The 23,265-nt window shown below is 38.0% G+C and overlaps 1 protein-coding gene across 1 annotated transcript; it reads left to right on the top strand.

Moving 5' to 3' along the window:
* Positions 1–8,207: 8,207 nt before the first annotated feature.
* LOC311081550 (GTPase IMAP family member 9-like) lies at positions 8,208–10,473 on the top strand (the record flags this gene model as incomplete). The annotated part of the gene is made up of 2 exons (XM_084112102.1): positions 8,208–8,319; positions 9,833–10,473. The coding sequence occupies 2 exons, from the start codon at positions 8,208–8,210 to the stop codon at positions 10,468–10,470; spliced, it is 750 nt and encodes a 249-aa protein (XP_083968228.1). The 3' UTR covers positions 10,471–10,473.
* Between the last annotated feature and the right edge of the window lie 12,792 nt (positions 10,474–23,265).

Genomic DNA, 23,265 nt, shown 5'->3' with positions numbered 1-23,265 from the left:
GATCTGGTATCGGGGATCCACCACCTTCATAAAATGCTGGAAACCTTGATCCTCTACCATTGAAATGGGTTGCAAGTCCTTCACAATCATTTTGGCCCGGCCCATTGTGATATCACGTGCTCTTTGAGACTCTCCTGAAAAGGATAAAGTTTTCACGTCACTTTCCAATTAACTGTCATATCTAAATCGAAAGAAGTTGCAGAAGTTTGTGATATAATTAATGAAATATGAAATTATGCTTTCCAAATGTAAGAAATCATGTTACAGATTAAAACCAATATCCCAACATCATAGTTTTTAATATTTTCTTTTCAATGGAAAAAATAAAACTGTCATGCAAAGATGAAAAATCCCCAAAATTGTATCTCATATTTTTCTTATCTTGTTTTAATACTCTGAGCCAGCAATTTTCAACTTCAATAAATTCCCCTTTAAGGTGTGGAAATTATTTGAATTTCGGATAATTACTTAAACAAAATATTCAGTAAACATTACTAAAAACCAAGGCCTGTTTTAAGTAGGCTAATCAACAACTGGACAGTAACTTTACTGGATATAATTATCCCCTACACCTGAAGTGTCTGTTAAAATTAACGTTAGATTGTGATCGTAATATTTATAGACTTTATCACTCCACTGTCAAGTCTGTACCTGGATACACTTGGCTATTTTGCAGACTCTCGTGCAGGGTCTTCTGCCGGACTGCGGGTGGTGCAGGAGACTGGACTTTCACAGCAGCCTGTCTTTTTTCAAGCTCACTGTGGCTCTCGGGGTGTGTCTTCTTTAGATGTTTGAATAAATTACTTGTGTTGCTGCTGTGGGAAACTTTTTTATCACACACTTGGCACCTTGCCTTGAGTTTATCAACTGGTGAAAAATAACACTCCACGCTTCGTTTTTTGTCTGCCATATTATACACTTCTTTCCCTCCGGCTCCCGCTTTCGTGCTGGGCTGGTGGCCTTGGTTGGCTGTGTGTGTGTGACTGTGTGTCGTTGTCGGCTGTGTTGCACAATGTCGCTCATTCGCTCTCCTGTCACGTGACATGGGCCAGCTCAATACGCCGCCAGGTAGGCTACAGCCAGGGGTGTCCCGGCGCATAGTAATTTAAGGAAGTAATCTAAAACAGCTGAAAGTGATACATACACCCCCAATTATAATTTTTTAGTTTATATCCGTATTTTTTTAAGGAAATCGATGCCAAATGAGTAACGCGAGTATATCGATCTATCGATACCACAGGATCGATACGCCCATCCCTAGTACCTGCGTCGGGCATGGAACAGGCACAAATAGACTCCGAAGATATTGAGCAGGGGCCCGTTCTTCGTACGTTGCTTAAAACATCTGAGATCAAATGAGACATCCAAGATGATATCATCGTGCTAATCATGATCCGGCTAATTGGGTTCTTCGAACACACCTGTTGTTTACGATTAGTATAGCTGGATTGAGTTATCTGAGATAATTGCGTGTTCATGCGCTGGTTTAAAAGGGGATATGTATCGATAGTAGAAACATTGATCAGCAACGCTGCTATTGGCTGCTCAGCGTGGCCAAAGAGCGCGCACAGTTTTTCTCCTCAGCAGAGCAAGAACTAATAGTCGAAGTTTATTCGGAATTTTAATATTTAATCAAAACGCTAGGGAACACCTCAAAGTCCAGCGAAAGGACTCCAGCTACTCATACCAGCTTTAACCCTTGGAAAGACCCAGCTTTCAGGACGAGAAGTGTCTGTGTCACGTCAAATGTCAAGGTTGAGGATTCACGTGGAAAGAGCTATTGGTCGAATTAAAAAGTACTGCATTTTAAGACATACACTCCCCATAAACTTGGTGAAGTGAAGATCAAAAGGCACAGTGGCAACTGTAGATAAAATTATTTTGGTTTGTTCTGCATTATCTAATTTGGACAAGTCATTAATTCGGTAAAAAAAAAATACATGAGACACTGACAAGTGGGTGAAAACCTTTTATTTTGTTATTGAATGGTTGTGTACAGAATTATATGTTTTATATAGATTTCTATTGGATTTGTTTATGGTTGTATATATGTTGTATATAGATTAGATATAGATTTGTATATAGATAGTCTTTAATTATTTTTTTTCTAATTATCTACAATTATTAAACATTTGTTTGTTAATGAGAACATTTGTTGTCCTGCAATTGATTGAATGTATTACAATTACTAAAATAACAATTTTAACAAATTACTTGGAAGGCTGGGTATGATTTCACATTTATCTGGATTATGGTGAACACACTGAACAAAACCATTGCTCACCAGGGTGCCTTTTTAAGCCTAGACATCTCAGGTGAAACACCTTGTGACAGACAGAGCACAGTGTGACTGATGTTTTAGACCTGCTTTTACACAAACAGGAAGTCTCTGCGATCAGAAATTGTTTCTTCAGTTTGTGTGTGCAAATTTCTGTGAGAATGTGCTGTCTGTAGAAGAGGTCCAGTTTTGCTCTGATCTGGCAGTCTTCTGTTGTCCAAATGACAAAGAAAGATGTTTCGAGTTCACACACTGCCATTTGCCCCTGAACTTGTGCATAGTATGCATGGTTCTGTTTAAGCTCAAAGTTTTTCCGCAGACAGAAATCCTTGCTCTTGATAGCATCAGTTATGGACATATTTGCATACTTTAAGGGGCATTTTATTTCAAGTGTTGCACGTGGGCAGCACTTGCAATGGATTATTCCATCTGGGCTGGCTCCTAAATGAGGAAACTTTGGATTTACTACTAACCCTATTTCTTCCACTATCAAGCTGTCATGACAAGTCATCTGGTTTGAAGTAAATGCTTCTCTAGCTAGTTTTTCATTATTCTTTCCCCAAGCTAAGGCTGGTACATTTCTGCTGGATGTGTAGCCCATGATTTTAGATGTCACGCTAACTTGACTTGTCTTGCTTCTTAATACTTCATTAAAGTGTCTAGCGGTGATTCTGCCCTGTCTCTGCTCAAACCACTGTTCACAAGAGGACTGACCCAGTGTACTTTCTTGGAGGTGCTTACAATTCAGTTCATTAAAGTAAGTAGGGATGGTTTGCATGATTTTATCTAGCTCATTTTGAAGTTTATCTTGTGACAATAAACTGTGCTTCTCATCAAAAAGCTGTGTAAGGGGCTTTGGCAAGATTGTTGCATCTACAGTGCTGTTGGTACAAGGTGTGTCACCTGGAACTGCTACGTGTGCTTCCTCACTAGAATCTGCCTCAGCTGTCTGTCTGACATCAACCCTGTCTGTGTTCTCCTGCTCTCCCTCAGATGCAGTGTCTGTATCACTACCTACAGTTATAGTGGTGAACAGTGCACAGTCTGTAGCCTAGAAATCTAGACGCACCCTAGCAGCAGCAAAATATATTTTGCAGCCAGGGTAGTCTAGCAAAACTCCATAGACTTTCGAGCTGCAAAAACCTAAATTGGGTCAGGCCAATCACGTCGTTTATAGAATAGGCAGGGCAGGCTTAACATAATGACGACAGAGTTGCGATGGTTACCTGCCACTTGAAAACAAAGAATGGCGGCTGCTGGAGAACAGTCTTTCGAATCGGCTTTGGCCGCGACTCTGGAGGACTTAGAGTTAAGTTTTTCTTTGAGAAAAGAGCAAAGAACGGCACTTAAGTCATTCTTAAAAAGGAAGATGTGTTCGTCGGTTTGCCGGCCAGATATGGCAAAAGTTGAATCTATCAACTAAGCTCCGCTGTTGGGAAAACGCTCTGGTTGGTTGAAGCGCTGTCCTATTGCGTGCAGAGGGAATTTGAAAGACAGCCGTTTATCCCGCCCCTCAAATTAAACCGCGTCTATGGTGAGTTTCCAGACCTAACATCTTGATGTAGGTCTGGCTTGCCAGGCTACACAGTCTGGGATCTCATTCTGAAATCAGAATCACATTAAGTCATAGTCAAATTTATTTGTGTAGCACATCTCACAATACAGATAATTTTCAAAAAAACATGAAAATGTGTTCTTATGGTTTTTATTTATTTCACAGATATAGTTAGATACATGTGTATATATGGTGACTATATCCATATATGTATTCATGTATGTGGCTATATCCATGCAAACCATATAGGAACATGTGTTTTGCATATATTGTCATCAGGTTTCTGCAAATTCCTTACCTTCAATGACTTAAAAAGCATGCTTGGTGAGACCGGTGTGACTACAGTGGGTAAGATGGGCTCCCTACTCTGAATTGCTCTTTGTCTGACAGGCTTGGAAAAGTCTATGTCTGCTACTGGTTTTGGATCAATCTAAAACAAAGTGGGATTATACATTTACTGCGAGTATCTACTTTTACATAAAAGCAGCAACACACCCCTTATGAAAATGAACTATGGTTTTTAACCAAGTCTAGTAACCATGTTTTGGTTTCGTTTTTTGATATTCATTTGTAAAACCACAGTTGTATTATAAATGCCATGGTTAAACTATGGTTAGTGTAGCAAAACTATGGTTAATTTTGTGGTTACCATGGTTTAACTACAATAACCTCGTTTTCTATTTGCAGTAAAACCATAGTTAAAGGGATGTGATTAGAATTAGAATTTTAATTTAATATGAATTAGAACAACAACAACAAAAACACGTTAGCCAGAATTGAATTGCATGCACCTTCTTGTTTATTCGTTACCATATGCAGGGCTTAGATGTCACAGATGGAGCATTCAAACCTTCTCTAACACACTGTTCCACAGCAACCAGGATCGCAGCAACATGGCTACACACTTCACCTAACCTAACCACAAATATTTCCAAACGTATGAAATAATTAATTATGCAATAGGTAATAATAGAACACAACAATTCGTTTACTAGAGGATTAGCAATGTGATTTATTATTTGAATAGACATATTTACCCAGCCATGCAAGTGCAATGCCCACTAATAACCTCCCCGGTCACCTTAGCAACGAACCACGCAGAGTACATTTTTGACAATGTCTGACTTGTTCCAACTTCACCAAATACAAGAAAAACATCGTCCACATTGTAGGAACAAATGTTTCCAACTTTTCCACTAAGGAAGTAGTTGTAAGCATCTAGGCTACAATAAGCCTTGACCGCTTCTCTCGTGTAAACACACTCGGTCTCAACCAGATAATGGTACACGTCCGGATACGACACTTCAGGTAAATGTTTTACGTTCTGAGTGAATAGTTGTCGCCTCAGCGTCTGATTTAAAGGGTCCGGTAATTCCACGCTATCGCCGATGTGAATTTTTTAAAAATATCTTAACTGTTCTGTTTTAGCTAGACTTAAAAAGTATGTGCTAGTCATTTTGTTTTGACAGCTCTGTGGTTTAAAGGAGAACTCGGCAACTCTAGCGAACTCTAGTCACTTCTTCGCTGATTTTCCCTTTTGTTGTCGCATGTTTTCCCCACGAGCTCCCCCTATAGCTGTGGGGGGGCGGATATTTCACAACACGGTCGTAAAAAACTCACTTGTGGCGGCCTCCTCCCCCTCTCTACCGCTGCTCATGTGCGTTTGTTTTGATCGGAGCAAGCCAACTGTATCGTGTGGAGCTATGTCTACCGAGGTGGGTAATCTGGTAATACAAGCGTGTGTGTTTATGTCGAATTGCCATAAAGCAATTCGTGTTTTGCGCTCGTTCTCGTTCTCGTTCTCGCTTCTCACGAGACTTCCAATTTCTATCTTGCCAGGACGGTAGTCCCCAAGTTGCAAGGTTGGTTTTCCGCCTGGGAATGCTGGGGGGAGCGGGGAAAGTCACCAATATCACTAGAACAGGTTGTTTAACCATCCAAATGATTTCTAGACAGTTTTATTAAGTTAAAAAAGTTACCAAGTTCTCCTTTAAAAATGGCGCCACCGGAAGTGCTTCAGGGCCAGACATGTGCAGTAGCATTCCAACGCGTTTGTTATTGTTTACGCCCTTGAAATGGTCTATAATAAATTCTCCATTGTTGTGGTTACTGACCAGCATATTATAACAACAACAGGCATAGGGTAAGTTGTGCCAAAGCTTATTAAACCGTTTTTAGTTATGGAAAATAAAAAGGCACAACATTTTAGAGTTTGATTTGGTATAAATATAACAAAGAATATTTTTGACTCATCAAAATAATGACACAGCTGAAAAGTGACTCATCTTACCCCAATCCTCTGATAATCTTGTCACTTGAATGAATGAAAGACGTTTTCTTAAATTTTAGTATGATTTGTTCTGTTTTTAATTTTCAGGTTCATGTGAAAACACAGATGAATTGAGGATTGTGCTGCTGGGAAAAACTGGAGTTGGGAAAAGTGCAACAGGAAACACAGTCTTAGGAAGAGAAGCGTTTACAGCAGAAACATCTCACCGATCTGTGACTAAAGAGAGTCAGAGAGAAACATCTGATATCAACGGCCGATGCATTACTGTGATCGACACTCCAGGACTGTTTGATACTGAACTCACTAATGAAGAGATCCAGAGAGAAATCAGACACTGCATCTCCATGATCCTGCCTGGACCGCATGTGTTCATCATTGTGCTCAATTTAGGACAATGATTCACTCGAGAAGAAGCAACATCAGTGAAGATCATCCAAGAGACGTTTGGTGAGAAATCTTTAATGTTCACCATGGTGCTCTTCACCAGAGGTGATTATCTGAAGGACAAAACCATTGATCAGTATCTGGGAGAACCTGGATCTCCTCTGATGAATCTGATTGAAGCGTGTGGGAACAGTTACATGAGTTTCTACTCATGTAAGATGTTCAGACAGATGGAGAGAGAAAAACAAGAACAACAGATCAAGATCCTGATGGACAGAGTCAGAGAAAGAGAAGAACTGATGAACAAACTAGAAGAAGATATGAAAAGAGAACAAGAGACATTTAAAAATAAAATTGAGCAACTGAAGCAAGAAAAAGAGAAACTTCAGATCAAATATGACACAGAAAAAGAGAGACTGATGAACAGAATAGAGAATGAGAGAAAGAAAATAGAAGAATATATAAAAAGAGAAGAACAATTTAAAAACCAAATACAAGAGAAAGAGAGAGACATGATAGACAAGATGAGACGAGAACGAGAGAAATGGGAGAAACAGAAACTAGAGGAAAAGGCAAGAAGAGAAGAAGAGGATGAAAAAAGAAGAGAGAAAATTCAGTCTAAACATGAAGCAGAAGAAAACAAGATGATGATGAGGATGATGGAGCAAATGAACAGAGAAAGAGAAGAACTTATGAACAAACTAAAAGAAGAGAAAGAGAGAATTAAGATGATGATGGAGGAACAACAACAGAATGATGACAAAGAGAGAAAGAGAAGAGAAGAGGAACTCAAAAGAGAAATAAGAGAACAAGAGAAACATCAGAGAGAAATACGAGATGAGATGAGACGAGAACGAGAGACATTTAAACATGAAATTGAGGAAATGAGACAAGAAAAAGAGAAAATAACAACAGAAAAAGAAAAAAATCACGTCAAGTATGAAACAGAAATAGACTGAATAACAGAGTAGAGAATGAACGACAGAATCATGAAACAGAGAGAAAGAGAAGAGGAGTTTAATGAGAGAGAAGAGCGATATAAAACACTAATGAGAGAGAAAGAAGAACTGATGAAGAAACATGAAGAAGAGAAAGAGAGAATGAGAATGATGATGGAGAAAGAACAACAGAATCATGATGAAGAGAGAAAGAGAAGAGAAGAGAAACTCAAAAGAGAAATAATAGAACTAGAGAAACATCAGAGAGAGATACGAGACGAGATGAGACGAGAACGAGAGACATTTAAACATGAAATAGAGGAAACGAGACAAGAAAAAGAGAATGTAAAGAAAGAAAAAGAAAATCTACAGATCAGATTTGACACAGAAATAGACAGACTGATTACCAGAACAGAGAATGAAAGACAGAATCATGAAACAGAAAGAAAGAAAGAAAAGAGAAGAGGAGTTTAATGCAAGAGTAGAACAATATAAAACACTAATGAAAGAGAAAGAAGAACTGATGAAGAAACGAGAAGAAGAGAAAGAGGAATGATGAAGAGAGAAAGAGAAGAGAAGTAGAGTTTAATGAGAGAGAAGAACAATATAAAACACTAATGAAAGAGAAAGAAGAACTGATGAAGAAAGGAGAAGAAGAGAAAGAGGAATGATGAAGAGAGAAAGAGAAGAGAAGTAGAGTTTAATGAGAGAGAAAAGCAATATAAAAGAGAACTTAAAGAGAAAGAAGAGAGTGAGGAGAAGATGTGTAAGGAGATGAAGAGAGAACGAGAGGAATGGAAGAAACCGAAACTAGAGAAAAAGACGAGAAGAGAAAAAGAGGATGAGAAAAGAAGAGAGAAAGAACAGAGAGATTGTGACGAATTTAATCAGAGACTGAAAGAAGAGAGAGAGAAAATGGAAAGAGAGAAAGAAGATCTTCAATCTAAACATGAAGCAGAAGAAAACAAATTCAGAGAGAGAGAAGATCGATATAAAACACTAATAAAAGAGAGAGAAGAAAGGGAGAGTGAAATGCTTGAGCAGATGAAACTGGAACGACTGCAGTGGAAAAACAAAAACAAGATGAGAGACAGAAAAGAGAAGAGAAGAAAAAAGAAGAACAAGAAGAACAGAAATCTGAACATCACCAGAAACAAAGTCCAGTTACTGATCACACAGAGAGTAAGTTGAACTTCATTACTCAATGTAAAACATTCTGTGAAATATTTATATTCACTGTGTTTGATTTCAGTGTTTAAATATTTCTGCTCTGATTCTGACTGTACAATCATCATTATAGTGTGATGCACTTTTCTGCGTCTGTAAGCTTGACACACACTGGTAAAAAACTAAAGAAAAATCTGTCGCTTAAACTTAAAGAGACAGACAAAAATCAACATTCAAAAATTAATTTATGATGATCTGTAACACTGGCTCTCATTCACTAACAAATGTGCGTGAACAAATCATGATTCTTCAGTCAATTTTGTTTTAAAAAGGTTAGGGTTTTGGTCAGGTTTAGTTTTGACATGTTATGTTGTAGCCTGATACATCTTTTCTCTGATAGCTTCACACTCTTTGCAAAGTATGTCGATTGTTTCATGTAGTTTAAAAGATAAAATGTCTATTAAAAACAAACATGTAATATAAGAAAAACAGGACATTTGCATATATTCATTATTTCTCACTATGGAAATGACTGAAATCAAATATTTTGCTGAATATGTGCTGAATATGTGATTTTTTTTAACGTTTTTTTTGGCAGCATTATAATGATTTCCTATATCAGAATATGATCAAAGATTGTATATGTGGACATGATCAGAGAATTTAACTATAGAAAATATAACATTTTAACTTGCTTGAATAAATTTTGCTGAACAAAATTCAAGCATCAAGTCAATAAAACGATCTGATCTTCCCATCACTGAACACAGCTGAAGAAGAAAACAAGACGATTAATAAATTCATTAATGAAACTGAATCACTGAAGAAACTCGTTCAGAAATATGATTAGAGATGTGTTCAACAATAGGACCTCATGATCAAGTGACACTTCTGAAGGTTTTACAGAGGAACTGAAAGTCTAAAAAGCTCTTTTTTATTGTGAACGTTAATGATCCATTAAGGAGTTAGGCTTTATTCTTCGAAAATATTAAATATTTCATTCATTCTGTCCACATTAGCAGTGAAAGATACCTTTAGAAAAAAAGGAGAAAAAAAAGAAACGTTGATATTAAAAATAGAAGCTTAAACATCTGTCTGATTAATCTGGACACTGAATTGGTATTTACTATATGTTACTGTAACTGTATTGTATTAGTGCGGTAAAGTACACATTGTAGTAAAATAAGTGATTGTGTGATCTGTTTTCTTTTTTTATAAAGTGTCAAAAACACAAAGAATCCCCATCAACATCATGGACATTCCAGTCTCCGCTCTCTCATCCAGACGGATTGTTCTTCTGGGCAGTGGTGGTGTTGGGAAGAGTGCAGCTGGAAACACAATACTGGGACAGAGAGAGTTCAGATCTAAGATGAGTATTAGTTCAGTAACCAGTGAATGTTCAGTTGCTCACGCCACTGTGTCAGGCAGATCTGTGTCTGTAGTTTATACTCCTGGATTCTTTGACACACGGATGAAACCTGAAGAGTTAATGATGGAGATAGCGAGAAGTGTTTATATATCCAGTCCTGGACCGCACGCTTTTTTCTTTGTGTTTCCTCTGAATATGAGATTCACTGAGGAGGATCAGCAGATTCCTCAGTTGATTGAGATGATGTTTGGTGAAGAAGTGTTAAAATACTCCATCGTTCTCTTCACTCATGGAGATCTGCTAGATAGAGAGTCTGTAGAGAAACTCATTCAGTATAACTGTAGATTAAGAGATGTAGTTGATCAGTGTGGAGGCAGATTTCACGTCTTTAACAATAGAGATGAGAATAACAGAGATCAGGAGAATGATCTACTGAAGAAGATTGACACAATGATAGAGCAGAATGGAGGAGGACACTACAGTCATTAGATGATTGAAATAACTTGAAAGTGACTTGAATTGTTTATTAATAGTAAGAAATGGTAATATGTAAATTAATTCTGTAGTATTTCAGCATGGTCTTGTTTATCCAGATGTTTTGTACATTGTAATGCACTATTTGTAACGTGATATTCTGTAAATATAATACAACAACAGAGTGTGTTGATGGTATTTTGACACATGTTGTGTAGATTTTTAACACAATTTATGTTAAAATGTAACTGGATAAAACAGAACTGTGTGGAGGGCAGTTTGTGTTTATGAAAAAAATAGGTATGTTTTATGGTATCACATAAAAAGCTCTAAAATAAATAAAACAATAAATTAAAATAACTAAATAAAATCTAAATGTATTAAAAAACGGGTGTTAAAGCCGCAGCTAAAGCCAATCACTTTCAATATCAAATGCTGCATTCACTGCACTTTTCACTTGTTATTACTAACCAGACTGACTTTATTTCTGAAAGACTATATAAGCTCTTGTTGAGAATTAACAGGTTTAGATGTTGATGTTTCATTTGAAGTCACCAGAATCATGATCAGTGTCAGCTTTATTTGAGCTCTTGACCCTCGACTCTTTAACATTTATCTACATTTTTGTCTTGTTCCTGAATCTGTGTTTGTTTGTTTTTTGCACATTTGAAGCTTCAGGAAAAACCATGATAGAAATAAGATCAGACGTAAATATCATTATCTGTAATTATATATATATATATATATATATATATATATATATATATATATATATATATATACAGGGCCTGAAGTTAACTTTTTTGACCACCAGCCACTGTGGCAGGTGGATTTAAAAATCCACCCGCCACATTGACTTTTTACCAGCCTCATAAAAGGTGAAAAAAAAAGGAATTGCACAAACATTTGTTCTTTAACTTGTAAGAATACACATTTAAGTGCTGTCAAGTTTATTAACGAGATCCTTACAAGTAATAATGCCTCTTAGAATACAGATATAGACCTAGTGCAGCTCGTATGTAAACAAATCACACGCGGCTGTGTTGATGGCTGGGCAGCTGTTAGTTACAGCGTTCAGGAACCGTTAAGCAGAACTAAATTAATATTGTTATTACTGGTAAAGTTACCGGGTAGGCATTTTCTCACCGGTTCCCAACTCCCAACATCTGTGCAACTGTCATTGTAATGTAGCCTATGTCAGCGTTGCATTATCTCATCTCATCTCACCAACAGTTTAATACTTAACTCACATATTATTCAAACGTAGAGAAGGGCCTCATCGTTCTCTCCGATCACATATACGTTCCGAAACACTCAAACTGCGCTGCTTTCACAGATGCTTTCTGTACTCCAGTAATGTGCCGCCACATTTTTAGCTAAAATCCAACGAAATGGCTGACTTCGTTTAAATGTCAAAGAACAACAGTTGCAAAAAACAATAAAAAACAAAAGTTAGTTACCCTTTAGTTACTGTTGCTATGTCCGACAAGCTACACCGCGCTCACGACAAACCATGATCTCATGCAATGAAAAACACATCGCGCAGCAGAGACACTGACAACACGCTGACAGACAAGACAGTCCAGGTTACTTTTGATATTAAACAAAGTCTCAACGTTAAATTTGGTCATTTTTAAAGAAATTTAGACAATACCGTTTTTTGGCTCTGTAATGTGTCTTGACAGATCGCTGTGGTGCCTCAGTTAAAGCTGCTCGTGAACCGATCATCTCTTCCTTCTAGTTAATTTATAGCATCAAATAAACATGAATGAACATAAGAAGGAATGTAGTTTTAACTGCGGAAAGATGTCAGTAGGCCTACTCAGTACACTCCGTTTTTTCAAGTTCAAATCATCCAACGTTGAACTCTCCTGACTGCTTTGTCGGACAAAAAAAGGCGGATTCGGCGGATTATGATTGGCCAGATCGCCGTCAATCAAACTCCCCGCGAAGGGTCGATTCTCATTGGCTACCTGCCAATGTGGCAGGTAGATTGACAGTGTTACCCGCCAATTGCAGAATTCACCCGCATTTGGCGTGTGGTCGGGTGTTAATTTCAGGCCCTGTATATATATATATATATATATATATATATATATATATATATATATATATATATATATATATATATATATATAAAACCTTAGAGAAAATATATATATATATAAAACCTTAGAGAAATGCTGTAGATAATCTGTTGGGTATTTATTATGACCGCCGCTAGCGTAGCTAGCGAAAGCGGTCATATAGGGATTGTCAAAGTTTTTTTTTTTTTTTTTTTTCGTCACCTTACTGAATTTTCCGTCAACGATACCAGGGACACCGAAACACCGGGGAACATGAAATTTGGTGGGCATGTAGCCCCACTAGACTTGTACGGAAAAATTTCATTTGGTCCCCGGGGGCCACCCCCCCCCCCGCGCTGGGCCCCCCCAAACCCAAAAAAATGCAGTTTTTCCTAAATAACTACCTGAACCGTGGCACCGAGGATGAAGAATTTTTTATGGTATGTTGGTCTACTAGACTTTTACGGAAAAATTTCGTTTGGTCCCCGGGGGCCACTTCCCCCCCGCGCTGGGGCCCCCGTGAATTTTTCGTCAACGATACCAGGGACACCGAAACACCGGGGAACATGAAATTTGGTGGGCATGTAGCCCCACTAGACTTGTACGGAAAAATTTCGTTTGGTCCCCTGTGGGCCACTCCCCCCCCGCGCTGGGCCCCCCCAAACCCAAAAAAATGCAGTTTTTCCTAAATAACTACCTGAACCGTGGCACCGAGGATGAAGAATTTTTTATGGTATGTTGGTCTTAAGGGCCCACATCAACCTAGCCCGTAATCGATTGTCAAAGTTTTTTTTTTTTTTTTTTCGTCATCTACTGAATTTTTTCGTCAACGATACCAGGGACACCGAAACACCGGGGAACATGAAATTTGGTGGGCATGTAGCCCCACTAGACTTTTACGGAAAAATTTCGTTTGGTCCCCGGGGGCCACTCCCCCCCCCCCGCACTGGGCCCCCCCAAACCCAAAAAATGCAGTTTTTCCTAAATAACTACCTGAACCGTGGCACCGAGGATGAAGAAATTTTTATGGTATGTTGCTCTTAAGGGCCCACATCAACCTAGCCCATAATCACTCATTTGTGATTTGCGCCCCTCCCATAAAAAATGAAAATGCAATATTATTCTGCTATAATCGCCCCTATCTTCAGTTGAGATGTTCAGAACTGCACCATATTTCATGTGTATGATTAACTTGACATCCTCTGGGGGTATGCGAAGTTTCGTAGAATTTCATCCATGGGGGGGTATAAAATAAATTCATTTATGTGCACATTTAGTGACTGTACACTCATCGGCCTGTAGATGGTGGTGTTGAGCGAAGGGTTGCTGGTTTAGGATGATACTGTCACACACACACATGCAGGAATACAAACAAACGCAAGCATGCACACACACTGACATCCACACGCACAGACACACACCCATACACACACATACAAATCCACATGCACAGACACACACACACACGCGCACACACATGTACGCACGCATACATACACGCACAGACACACACAGACAGAGACACACACATACACAAACACACACACATACACACACACACAGACACACACACACAGACAGACATGCACATACTACTACTTTTTTTAGGTATATACATAAACACGCAATACAGCCAAATTACTCCACGTCATTTATTTTTGTGGAAAGCCAGTGCAGGCCTGAGCGGCGGTCATATTTTGTACCGCCATGCGGTACATCTAGTTAATGATGTCATAGTCATCATCAAGTTGCTTAATAATTGAGATTTAACTTTGTGCTAATTCGAGTTGATTGAAACTCCTCCATGACATTAAATGACTCCATAATCCCTTTAAATGAGTTTACTGATGATAATTCACACTGTACTGGTGTGGTTCTGGAACAAATACAGATATAAAATCACATTATTATACATTTACTTTAAAGGTAGGGTAGGTAGGAATTGTCTAAAAAACTTATTTTCCAAATTTGTTTAAACTTTATTTATACATCAATATATAATTAAAATGTAAGTACTCTGAAAAAGAAAGTATAAAAATCGAGTGTCTGTAGACCTCTCACGACTGTTTTAAAGACAGCTCATTATTTCCATTCACTCCACCCCATAGACTGTAAAAAATATGGACAAAGCGTCTGTGACGTCACCCATAGACTTTCTGAAGAACGGGTTTGAAGCCGTTTATGGGGGGTATGGGCGGCGCCATCTTGGAAAATCTTGGGAAATCCTAACCCCGCCCACCTTCTGACGCAGCGCGCGTCACTCAGCTCGCTCTGCTACTCCGGTTATCTCTGTGTATATTTTAGGCAACGAAATATGTTATAAAACACCATACTAACTCTTTTCGTTTTCATTTAAAGAAATCTTAAACATTATAGCCACACAAATGTGGTTCAGGCAACGCATATTGATTATATTCAACTGCACATAACGTTTGCCTATTTATGAAAAAACTAAATATAAAACACAAACCTGCCTCTTTTCATTTTAAATATAATATAAAAATATTAAACATTTTATGGTCCAGGCAATATGTGCATTTGTACTAAACAACAGATTTTGCAGTAAACAACATTACAGATCATCTTCGTTGTATTAAAATGACAAAACTCAACCCAGTCTCTTTTTGTTAAATTTCAGTTTTATCAATATTAGCCATTATAAAAGTATAAGTAAAAGGTATAAGAAGCTATACAAATAAAGCAAACAATTCAGTCAAACATACAAAGTCAGCGCTCTAGTCTAACCATACATCGGTAAAGTTAAATAGCTTATAAAGTTATGAAACTTCCCCTCAGCCAAAATGATTGCCCAGGGAAAAAATTATAGATTCACGAGACCAAAAATCGCCCATTAGATATACACAAGACGAATTATATCTCATGTTTAACCACTACAGAGACGCCAGAGTCAGCGGCATTGGTGGCAAACCTCAGAACGACTAGCCGAGGAAAGGTTGCTCCAGGCGGGGTACATGAGCGCCGAGCGCCCGGTCATCGCTGGATCAACTGGATACAATTTTCAGAAATCTTTAAATAAACCACAGATTTGAGCTTTAAACAACTACATTCTCGCCTGAAAAACTCTTAAAACTACATTTCATGATACAGAAACAGTAGTATTATATGTCAACTGTATTAAAAAATGGCGCTTTTTATGTTGTCATTCTCCGTGGCGCTGCCTTGTCAGCTGTCAATCAAGCTGTCAATCAAAGTTAACCACGCCCTTATTGTCATACATTTTATATCTAAATACGATCTAAACTAACGAGTTAGAAAAAAAATCACCCCCCTCACAGTTGTCAGGCACTCGGAAGCTATCGAAAAATACAATAAAAGTCCATGGGACCAACCTGTAAAAACATGAATTTATGCTGTGAAAACGGACATTTTAACATGTGGGCTATGGAGATTTGCTCCCTTTTGGGACCTCCCTCTAGCGGATTTTCAATGTATTGCAGTTTTTCGCACTTCCGGGTAGGCTTCATTTTTCAGATGAGAATGTTGCCCCTTGCTCCAGCCCCTCCCTTCTGGGCTCCTTCCAAAGCCACGCCCCCAAAACACATGAACACGCGACTCTGACCGCTGAGCTGGAAGACGCATTATTTACCTGAGACGAGCGGAGAGGAAGGAGCACAGTGCATGTAGTGACATCATGTCAGAATCACATGTAATAAAAAAATCTAACTTTATCATTATGAATATAAACAAATAAGATGTATTTTAGTACTCACTATCAAGCTAGCATATTGATATTGGTAAAGTTTAAAATATATATTTTTTTGATTCGCTAACGAGCTAGTTATATCTATAAGGCAAAGCTAAAAACAGGTTGTATTGATACACGTTTTTCCATTACCATCAGTTACACTGTGATGAAGATGAATTTCGTGTAAGAGTCATAACATATGGTGTTCTGCATGTAAGAGTTTCCATGATGAAAGTATTGTTGACTCTGATGAGGACTACACTCCAGAGACAAGTACTGCATAGTCAGCTCGAGGACAGGTCCGGGGTCGAGGGCGAAGCAGAGGAGGTCGTGCAAGAGGCCGTGCAACTAGGGTCCGAGGATATTGACACGCGTTTTATTTCTTTGTTTATCCAAAGACTTTTTTTTCATTACCTTTTCTAGTACTGTCTTCCTTTTTTTGCCTTGTTTGCCTTCGCTAACTGCATATGCCGGTAATGTGAATTTTGATTGCTCTTTCGCTGCCATTGTTTTGCTATTCCTAGGTTCCGTGCCTCTTGAATTCCTCAAATCAAACGGGTTCGCGCAAGTGGGCAGATCCTGTGTGGCAAAAGGGTGGTTGCCATGGTTGCGAGAGAGTGACAGTCGCCTAAGCCAATCCTTTGTTTCGTCCCGAATGGAAATAATGAGCTGTGTTTAATGCAGATTAAACGGTCTAGAGTCACTCGATTTTTATACTATTTTTTTCAGAGTACTTACATTTTAATTATGTATTGATATATATAGAAAGTTTAAACAAATTTGGAAAAAAGTTTTTTTTATAAAATTCCTACCTACCCTACCTTTAACAACAAGTATGATATTAACAGGTACTAGGCAAATAAATAGAATAGTCATTATATGTATACCCACAAGATGGCGCCATAGCGCATTAATGGAAACTAACATTTAAAGGGGTGGTTGATTATGATTTCACTTTTCTAACTTAGTTGGCACACTTGTAAATTGAGGGTATTACTTGCATTAATTATAATGAACATTAAAGAAATAATAACAAGACTGCAGAATTAATAAGATAATGCAGGGAATACTCGTTTATATGGCGCAGGATGTATCTGAATCGCAGCATGAAACAATCTGCATATTGAAGAGTAAGAACTGACAAAATACACTTTGTATTCACGCACACTATATGACATCAGTAATCTCAAGATGATACCAACAAAATTATTTTCGATTATTTCTCTAGCAACAGCTCGTGTTCACTGCATTCTGCTCAGCGCACATGCTTTTACTTTCTTGGCACTTGATCTTTGTTGACGTTGCAAGATGCGATTGGTCAGTTATCTGAGAAGTAATTCAAAATCACCTATGTGCATTATAGCTGCTTATACCATGGTCTGGGTGAATACTCGATTCTGATTGGCTGCAGGGTGTCCATTAAAAAGTGATAATGTACACCTAGGAAAGGCGTCTCGTCAATTTGCCTGATGACAGTTCTAAATGATTGCGCTGGCTCAAACTCACTGATCAACTGCTGCGGTCGGGTCGCTGTGGCCACGTTGCTTGGCAACGCCTGTATACGGGAGATATTAAATAGTGCGCTCGACTTAATAAATAAAAACCCTCACGATTTTTACTCTAAAACACATTAAAGGGTTAGTTCACCCAAAAATGAAAATTCTGTCAGTAATTACTCACCCTCATGTTGTTCCAACCATGTAAGTCTTTCGTTCATCTTCGGAACACAAATTAAGATATTTTTGATGAAATCTGACAGAATTTTGACTCCTCCATAGGCTTCCAGTGTGACCGAAACTCACCGGCCCAGAATAGTTATTAAAACATCGTTAAAATAGTCCAAGTAACTACAGTGGCACTACATTAAGTTTATCATGCGACGACAATACTTTTTGTGCGGAAAAACAACAAAAATAACGACTTTATCCAACTATTAGTGTTCCTCAATGTGGGCCTCTGACGAGAGTTCACGGGAGCGCCAGGACGCATGCGCGAGAACTGAGCTTACGGCGTTCTTCTTCTACTACTACTTGTTACTGACTGCTCACTCCTTGGGAGTATTACCGCCATCTACTGTACAGGATGACGTCCCGACATTGCCGGGTGCGCAAAACGGTCTCTTCATAAGCCGAGGAAGACGCGCACTGTAGTAGTAGAAGAAGAACGCCGTAAGCTCAGTTCTCGCGCATGCGTCCTGGCGCTCCCGTGAACTCTCGTCAGAGGCCCACATTGAGGAACACTAATAGTTGGATAAAGTCGTTATTTTTGTTGTTTTTCCGCACAAAAAGTATTGTCGTCGCATGATAAACTTAATGTAGTGCCACTGTAGTTACTTGGACTATTTTAACGATGTTTTAATAACTATTCTGGGCCGGTGAGTTTCGGTCACACTGGAAGCCTATGGAGGAGTCAAAATTCTGTCAGATTTCATCAAAAATATCTTAATTTGTGTTCCGAAGATGAACGAAAGACTTACATGGTTGGAACAACATGAGGGTGAGTAATTACTGACAGAATTTTCATTTTTGGGTGAACTAACCCTTTAAAGTATTATTAATTTATTAAATATTTCTTTCTTTCGTAAGTGACCATGGTATAAGCGGGTTAATGCCCTTCGAGGTGTCCATTGTCAGGTATTAATGGACTTCGGTGGAGGCCGTCGTCCATTAATACCTGATAATGGACACCTCGTCGGGCATTAACCCTTACATATTTACTCTAATCTAGAATGCTTTGACGCGCTACCACAGCGCATGATCCCTAAGGGAACGTCCGCCAATTCCTTCAAGTTGTTAAAACGGATAATTTGTATAAATTAAAATTACTTTTAACATTCAAAAACAGACATGTTCCAAATCCAACTTACAACATCCGAAATTGTGCTAATAGCTCCCTGTATGCACAATACACATGGTTATCTACATACTGTTTAAACACTGTAAAACCCAACAAGTTAACTCAACTCAAACCGATTGAGGAAACTATATATAAGTTCACAATACTCATATGTATTTATTTTTAAACTTAAATGGTTTGCCGCAATCAGTTTCCTCAATCGGTTTGAGTTGAGTTAACTTGTTGGGTTTTACAGTGAACTAATCGTGGTGTTGATATATTTTTTAGACTGCCGACTCTAGAGAACAATGGCAAGGAAAACTAACTTCGCGCCCCGTGAGCCCTCTAGTGTTCGGGAGCATTTCCGTAGTGTTGCAGTGCATTTCCGTTGTGTTTTGAACTTATGTTTGCTTTTTAAATTTCGTTGTGTTGTGCACTACTGGGCGACCGTAGAGAAGCCTTTTGAACACTTAATATTTAATAAATGGAACTTAACTGAGTAAGTGCAAAAAGATGACTCAAAATGTCATGATCCTTAATCATTAATTAATGATTAAAAGTATTTCATATTATATTCTAGACCCTAGACCCGTGTCATACTTACATTTAATTAGTGCTATAACTGTATGTCCATTAAGCCTTTTCCTTCTTCATTATGTCCTCACCTTTCATAAAGTGATTAAATAGTGTATCACGATATATATTACTACATATAAAAAAAGCACATGGTATACATTTTCAAATACACCACACACACTGCATGTAAACTCATAAGTGCCAGTGTTGATTTCAATCGTGTGTGTCCTAATCTTAATCTAGACAGCAATACGTCTTCTTTTCTATTTTCTCCCAGACAATTTATCCTCCCTACTGTCTGTGTAATAATAACACCATCTCCCTGTTACTACTGTCCCATCTAATTTTCTTATTCATTACCTTTTTCTTTAAAATTGATTTTGCTTCCTTTCCCCCACAGGTACTTTAACATCTTCCTCTCTCTTGTCTAGTGCTTAGTGTTGTTTATCAGCAACCTCATTACCAGAGACCCCAACATGTGCGGGTACACAACAAAAATACACCATATTCCAGCCTCTTTCAATCTGTGTAATGATAAATATACTTTCATTAATAAATCTTCTCTGTCTGATTTTGCATGGAATCTGAGCATATTACTTCTGCCAGAAAGACTCGGGAGAATTAATGCTGTAGCATAGACATTTATTAATGAGCTCAGCAAGCAATCAAATTCTTTGGCGGAGGCCCCGTTCATGACTCGAATTCCAGGGGTATTGAATCAGCGACTGCTGACTGAAGATGAAGGCAGGGGCGCCGCTCACCCCCCGAGGCGATGAAGGGGGCCCTCTGGTGGTGGTGGGGTGGATGGAAGGGAGGGCGTCTTGAAGACTTCAGGTTGGAGAGAAGAGCCCATCTAGTGATATTAGGGATGGTGAAAGTGGACACCTGGGTGGTCGTGATGGGGGAGGATGGAGGAGAAGATCCGTCTTAGTGGTGGTGGGGAGGAAGGTGGTGGCTGGAACAACAGCATCTGCGGACTCAGATATGAGTAAGGGCTGCCCTTTTATACTACAGCAAGGAAATGATAGGGTAGTTGATAAGGCAATTAGTGACGTAAATGATTGAGTCTCCCTGGCAGAACTTGCGCTAGCTTTATTTCTCTGTTTGGTCTGACTTGTGTAACCCACTGTAGTCCTATTATTATTATTATTATTATTATTATTATAGTGTTAACTCTGCCGTGTACACAGATAACTCATCTTCAAACTAATCTGTGTTTTAAATTTCGGAATCTAAACACCTATTCCAACCGTTTGACTGACAGGTTCCTTAGAACCATCTGTAAATATTTGTAAAATTGAATAAAATGTGTTATTTAATATAGCATTCGTCTCTTTTCCTATATATTCTTCTTTGGGCTTGTCTAGTAAGCTCAAGTCAACAAGCGGTTCAAGGACTTTGCATGGTGGAGTATCAGTAATCGGTACATCAGGACAGAAGATCGTATTGTCCATGCCACAATCCTTTGCCCATATCCCACTCTTCCATCCACAACTATTTCCTCCATCATATGAATATTCCCAGCACTCCTCTAATATTTTCCGAGTAAGATGATTTTTCAATGATTGTTGAAGATTCACCCATTATGTCATTGCCAGTTTTTCCCTTCTAGATCTAAGGGCATCTCTCCCATTTCCATTTCTACCCCAGTTGCATCTACAGGGGATGTTTTAACTACCCCAATTTTAACTGCTCCACAACATATTCTTAGTGATCTGGATTTAATAATATCTAATTTGGTTGCTGACCTGTATATACAATGCACCCATAATCAAAGCAAGACCGAATCAGTGCTTGATACATGCAACACTACAACTAGCTCCACAATAGTAACTAGCACCTGCACGCATGCAATTTAAGATCTTATTACACTTTGATTATGAATTTTCCATGATAATTTTTCATCAACAAAGGTATTTAAAAACAGGTATTATTTCCAATGTTTTATCACACAACTTCAGATTTACATGTTCAGTCCTCTTGTTCTTTGTGAATAACATATATTGTGTTTTTGAGAATGAAAATGTCAGACCCCGATCCAGTGACCATTCCTCCACTTCTTTAATCAACTCCTGAATGCCTTTCACTACATTTTTAATATTACGACCTCTTTTCCACACTGCTCCGTCATCTGCATAAAGAGCTAATCATATTCCTGTTTTTTTTTTTTTTTTTTTTTACTTTATCAAATACATCATGAATCATTAAATTAAACAATATTGTGCTAATTGCACTACTCTGTGGATTTCCTTTCAGAATGTTACACAGAGACGATAGTTCTTCTGCAACTTTAACCTGAAAGTGCGCTCAAATAAAAAGTCTAAAACACAGTTGTAAAATGTTCCGCCTATTCCAATTTTATTCATTTTAATTAGTAAACTTTCCCTCCACAAGGTGTCATAATCTTGTTTTATGTCAAAGAAAACTGCAATCATGTATTCTTTCATTATAAAAGCTTTTTTTAGCTTTAAATTTTCAAACAAAACCAAAGCATCTGCTGTAGACCTGCTTTTCCTAAAACCACTTTGAAACGCAGATTCCCTTTTCCAAGATGAAATTCAGTCGCTTCACAATCATTTTTTCCATTTCTTTACATAGAGGTAAGAGCTATGGGTCTGGTGTTGTTACATCTTTCCCAGGCTTAGCTAGAGGGAGCACTATTGCAGTTTTCCATTAGGAAGGACACCCTCATTATACTGTAATTATACAAGTCCAATAATGCTTCTAATGCTTTTGGTGATCATTTCTTTAAGATTTTATAACTTATCATATCTTCACCTGGTGTTGTATTCTTTGAGTTATTAATAGCTGTTTTTAATTTAAAATAATTAAACTCGTCATCCAAAATACTATTAAAATCTTGCTTTTTCTCACAAGTATTCCCATATATATTCTGAGTATATTGTCGTCTTGTTAAGAATGTATCATCTAATTTTCAATGCTATGAGCTTTAGCAAATGTTTGAGCCATTGTAGCCTTGTCTTTATTTGTAATCGCTACCTTTTCATTTTCCTCTATTACAGGTATTTTTAAGTCAATTCCATTCATCTTCTTTATCATACGCAGTTTCCCTCCCTATTGTGTTGCAGACATTTTGCCATGCAGTCCTTTTTCTATTTTTAATAACCCCATTTAACATAAGCTGTTTTCCTTTGATAATCTATAACTGCTTCTGGGGTTCTCACTTTCTTTTTAACACTTGAAATGCTCTATTGCTTTCTCTGAGTGCGTTCGTCATTCCTCTGACCACCATGGCACATTCTTTCTTCTACTTGTACCATTTAATAGTGGGATAGACTGAGATGCCGTTCACCACTTTATCATATCTATCATCAACACTGATTATCAAATTGTTCTTCACATAACATTTGAAATATTTCCCAATCTGCTTTCTGATGTGTCCATTTTACACCATAATTTCATTTTTATAGTTGAATCTTACTTTGAATTTCACAGATCACTGGAAAAGGATCACTTCCTATATTTCCTATATAAGACACTGACCATGTTCCCCAAACAAACGACCATATTGCATTTGATAATGAAAAACAAGTTGAACAGTTATTTTTTTTAATTCATTTGATACCATTTAAATAGTGCGTTTTACAGAATATTAAGGCATTTCCA

This window comes from Abramis brama, assembly GCF_963993115.1.
Source record: "Abramis brama genome assembly, chromosome: 1".
Lineage (NCBI taxonomy): Eukaryota > Metazoa > Chordata > Actinopteri > Cypriniformes > Leuciscidae > Abramis > Abramis brama.
The sequence above is the reverse complement of the archived record's forward strand: the minus strand, read 5'-3'. Positions and strand labels throughout refer to the sequence as shown.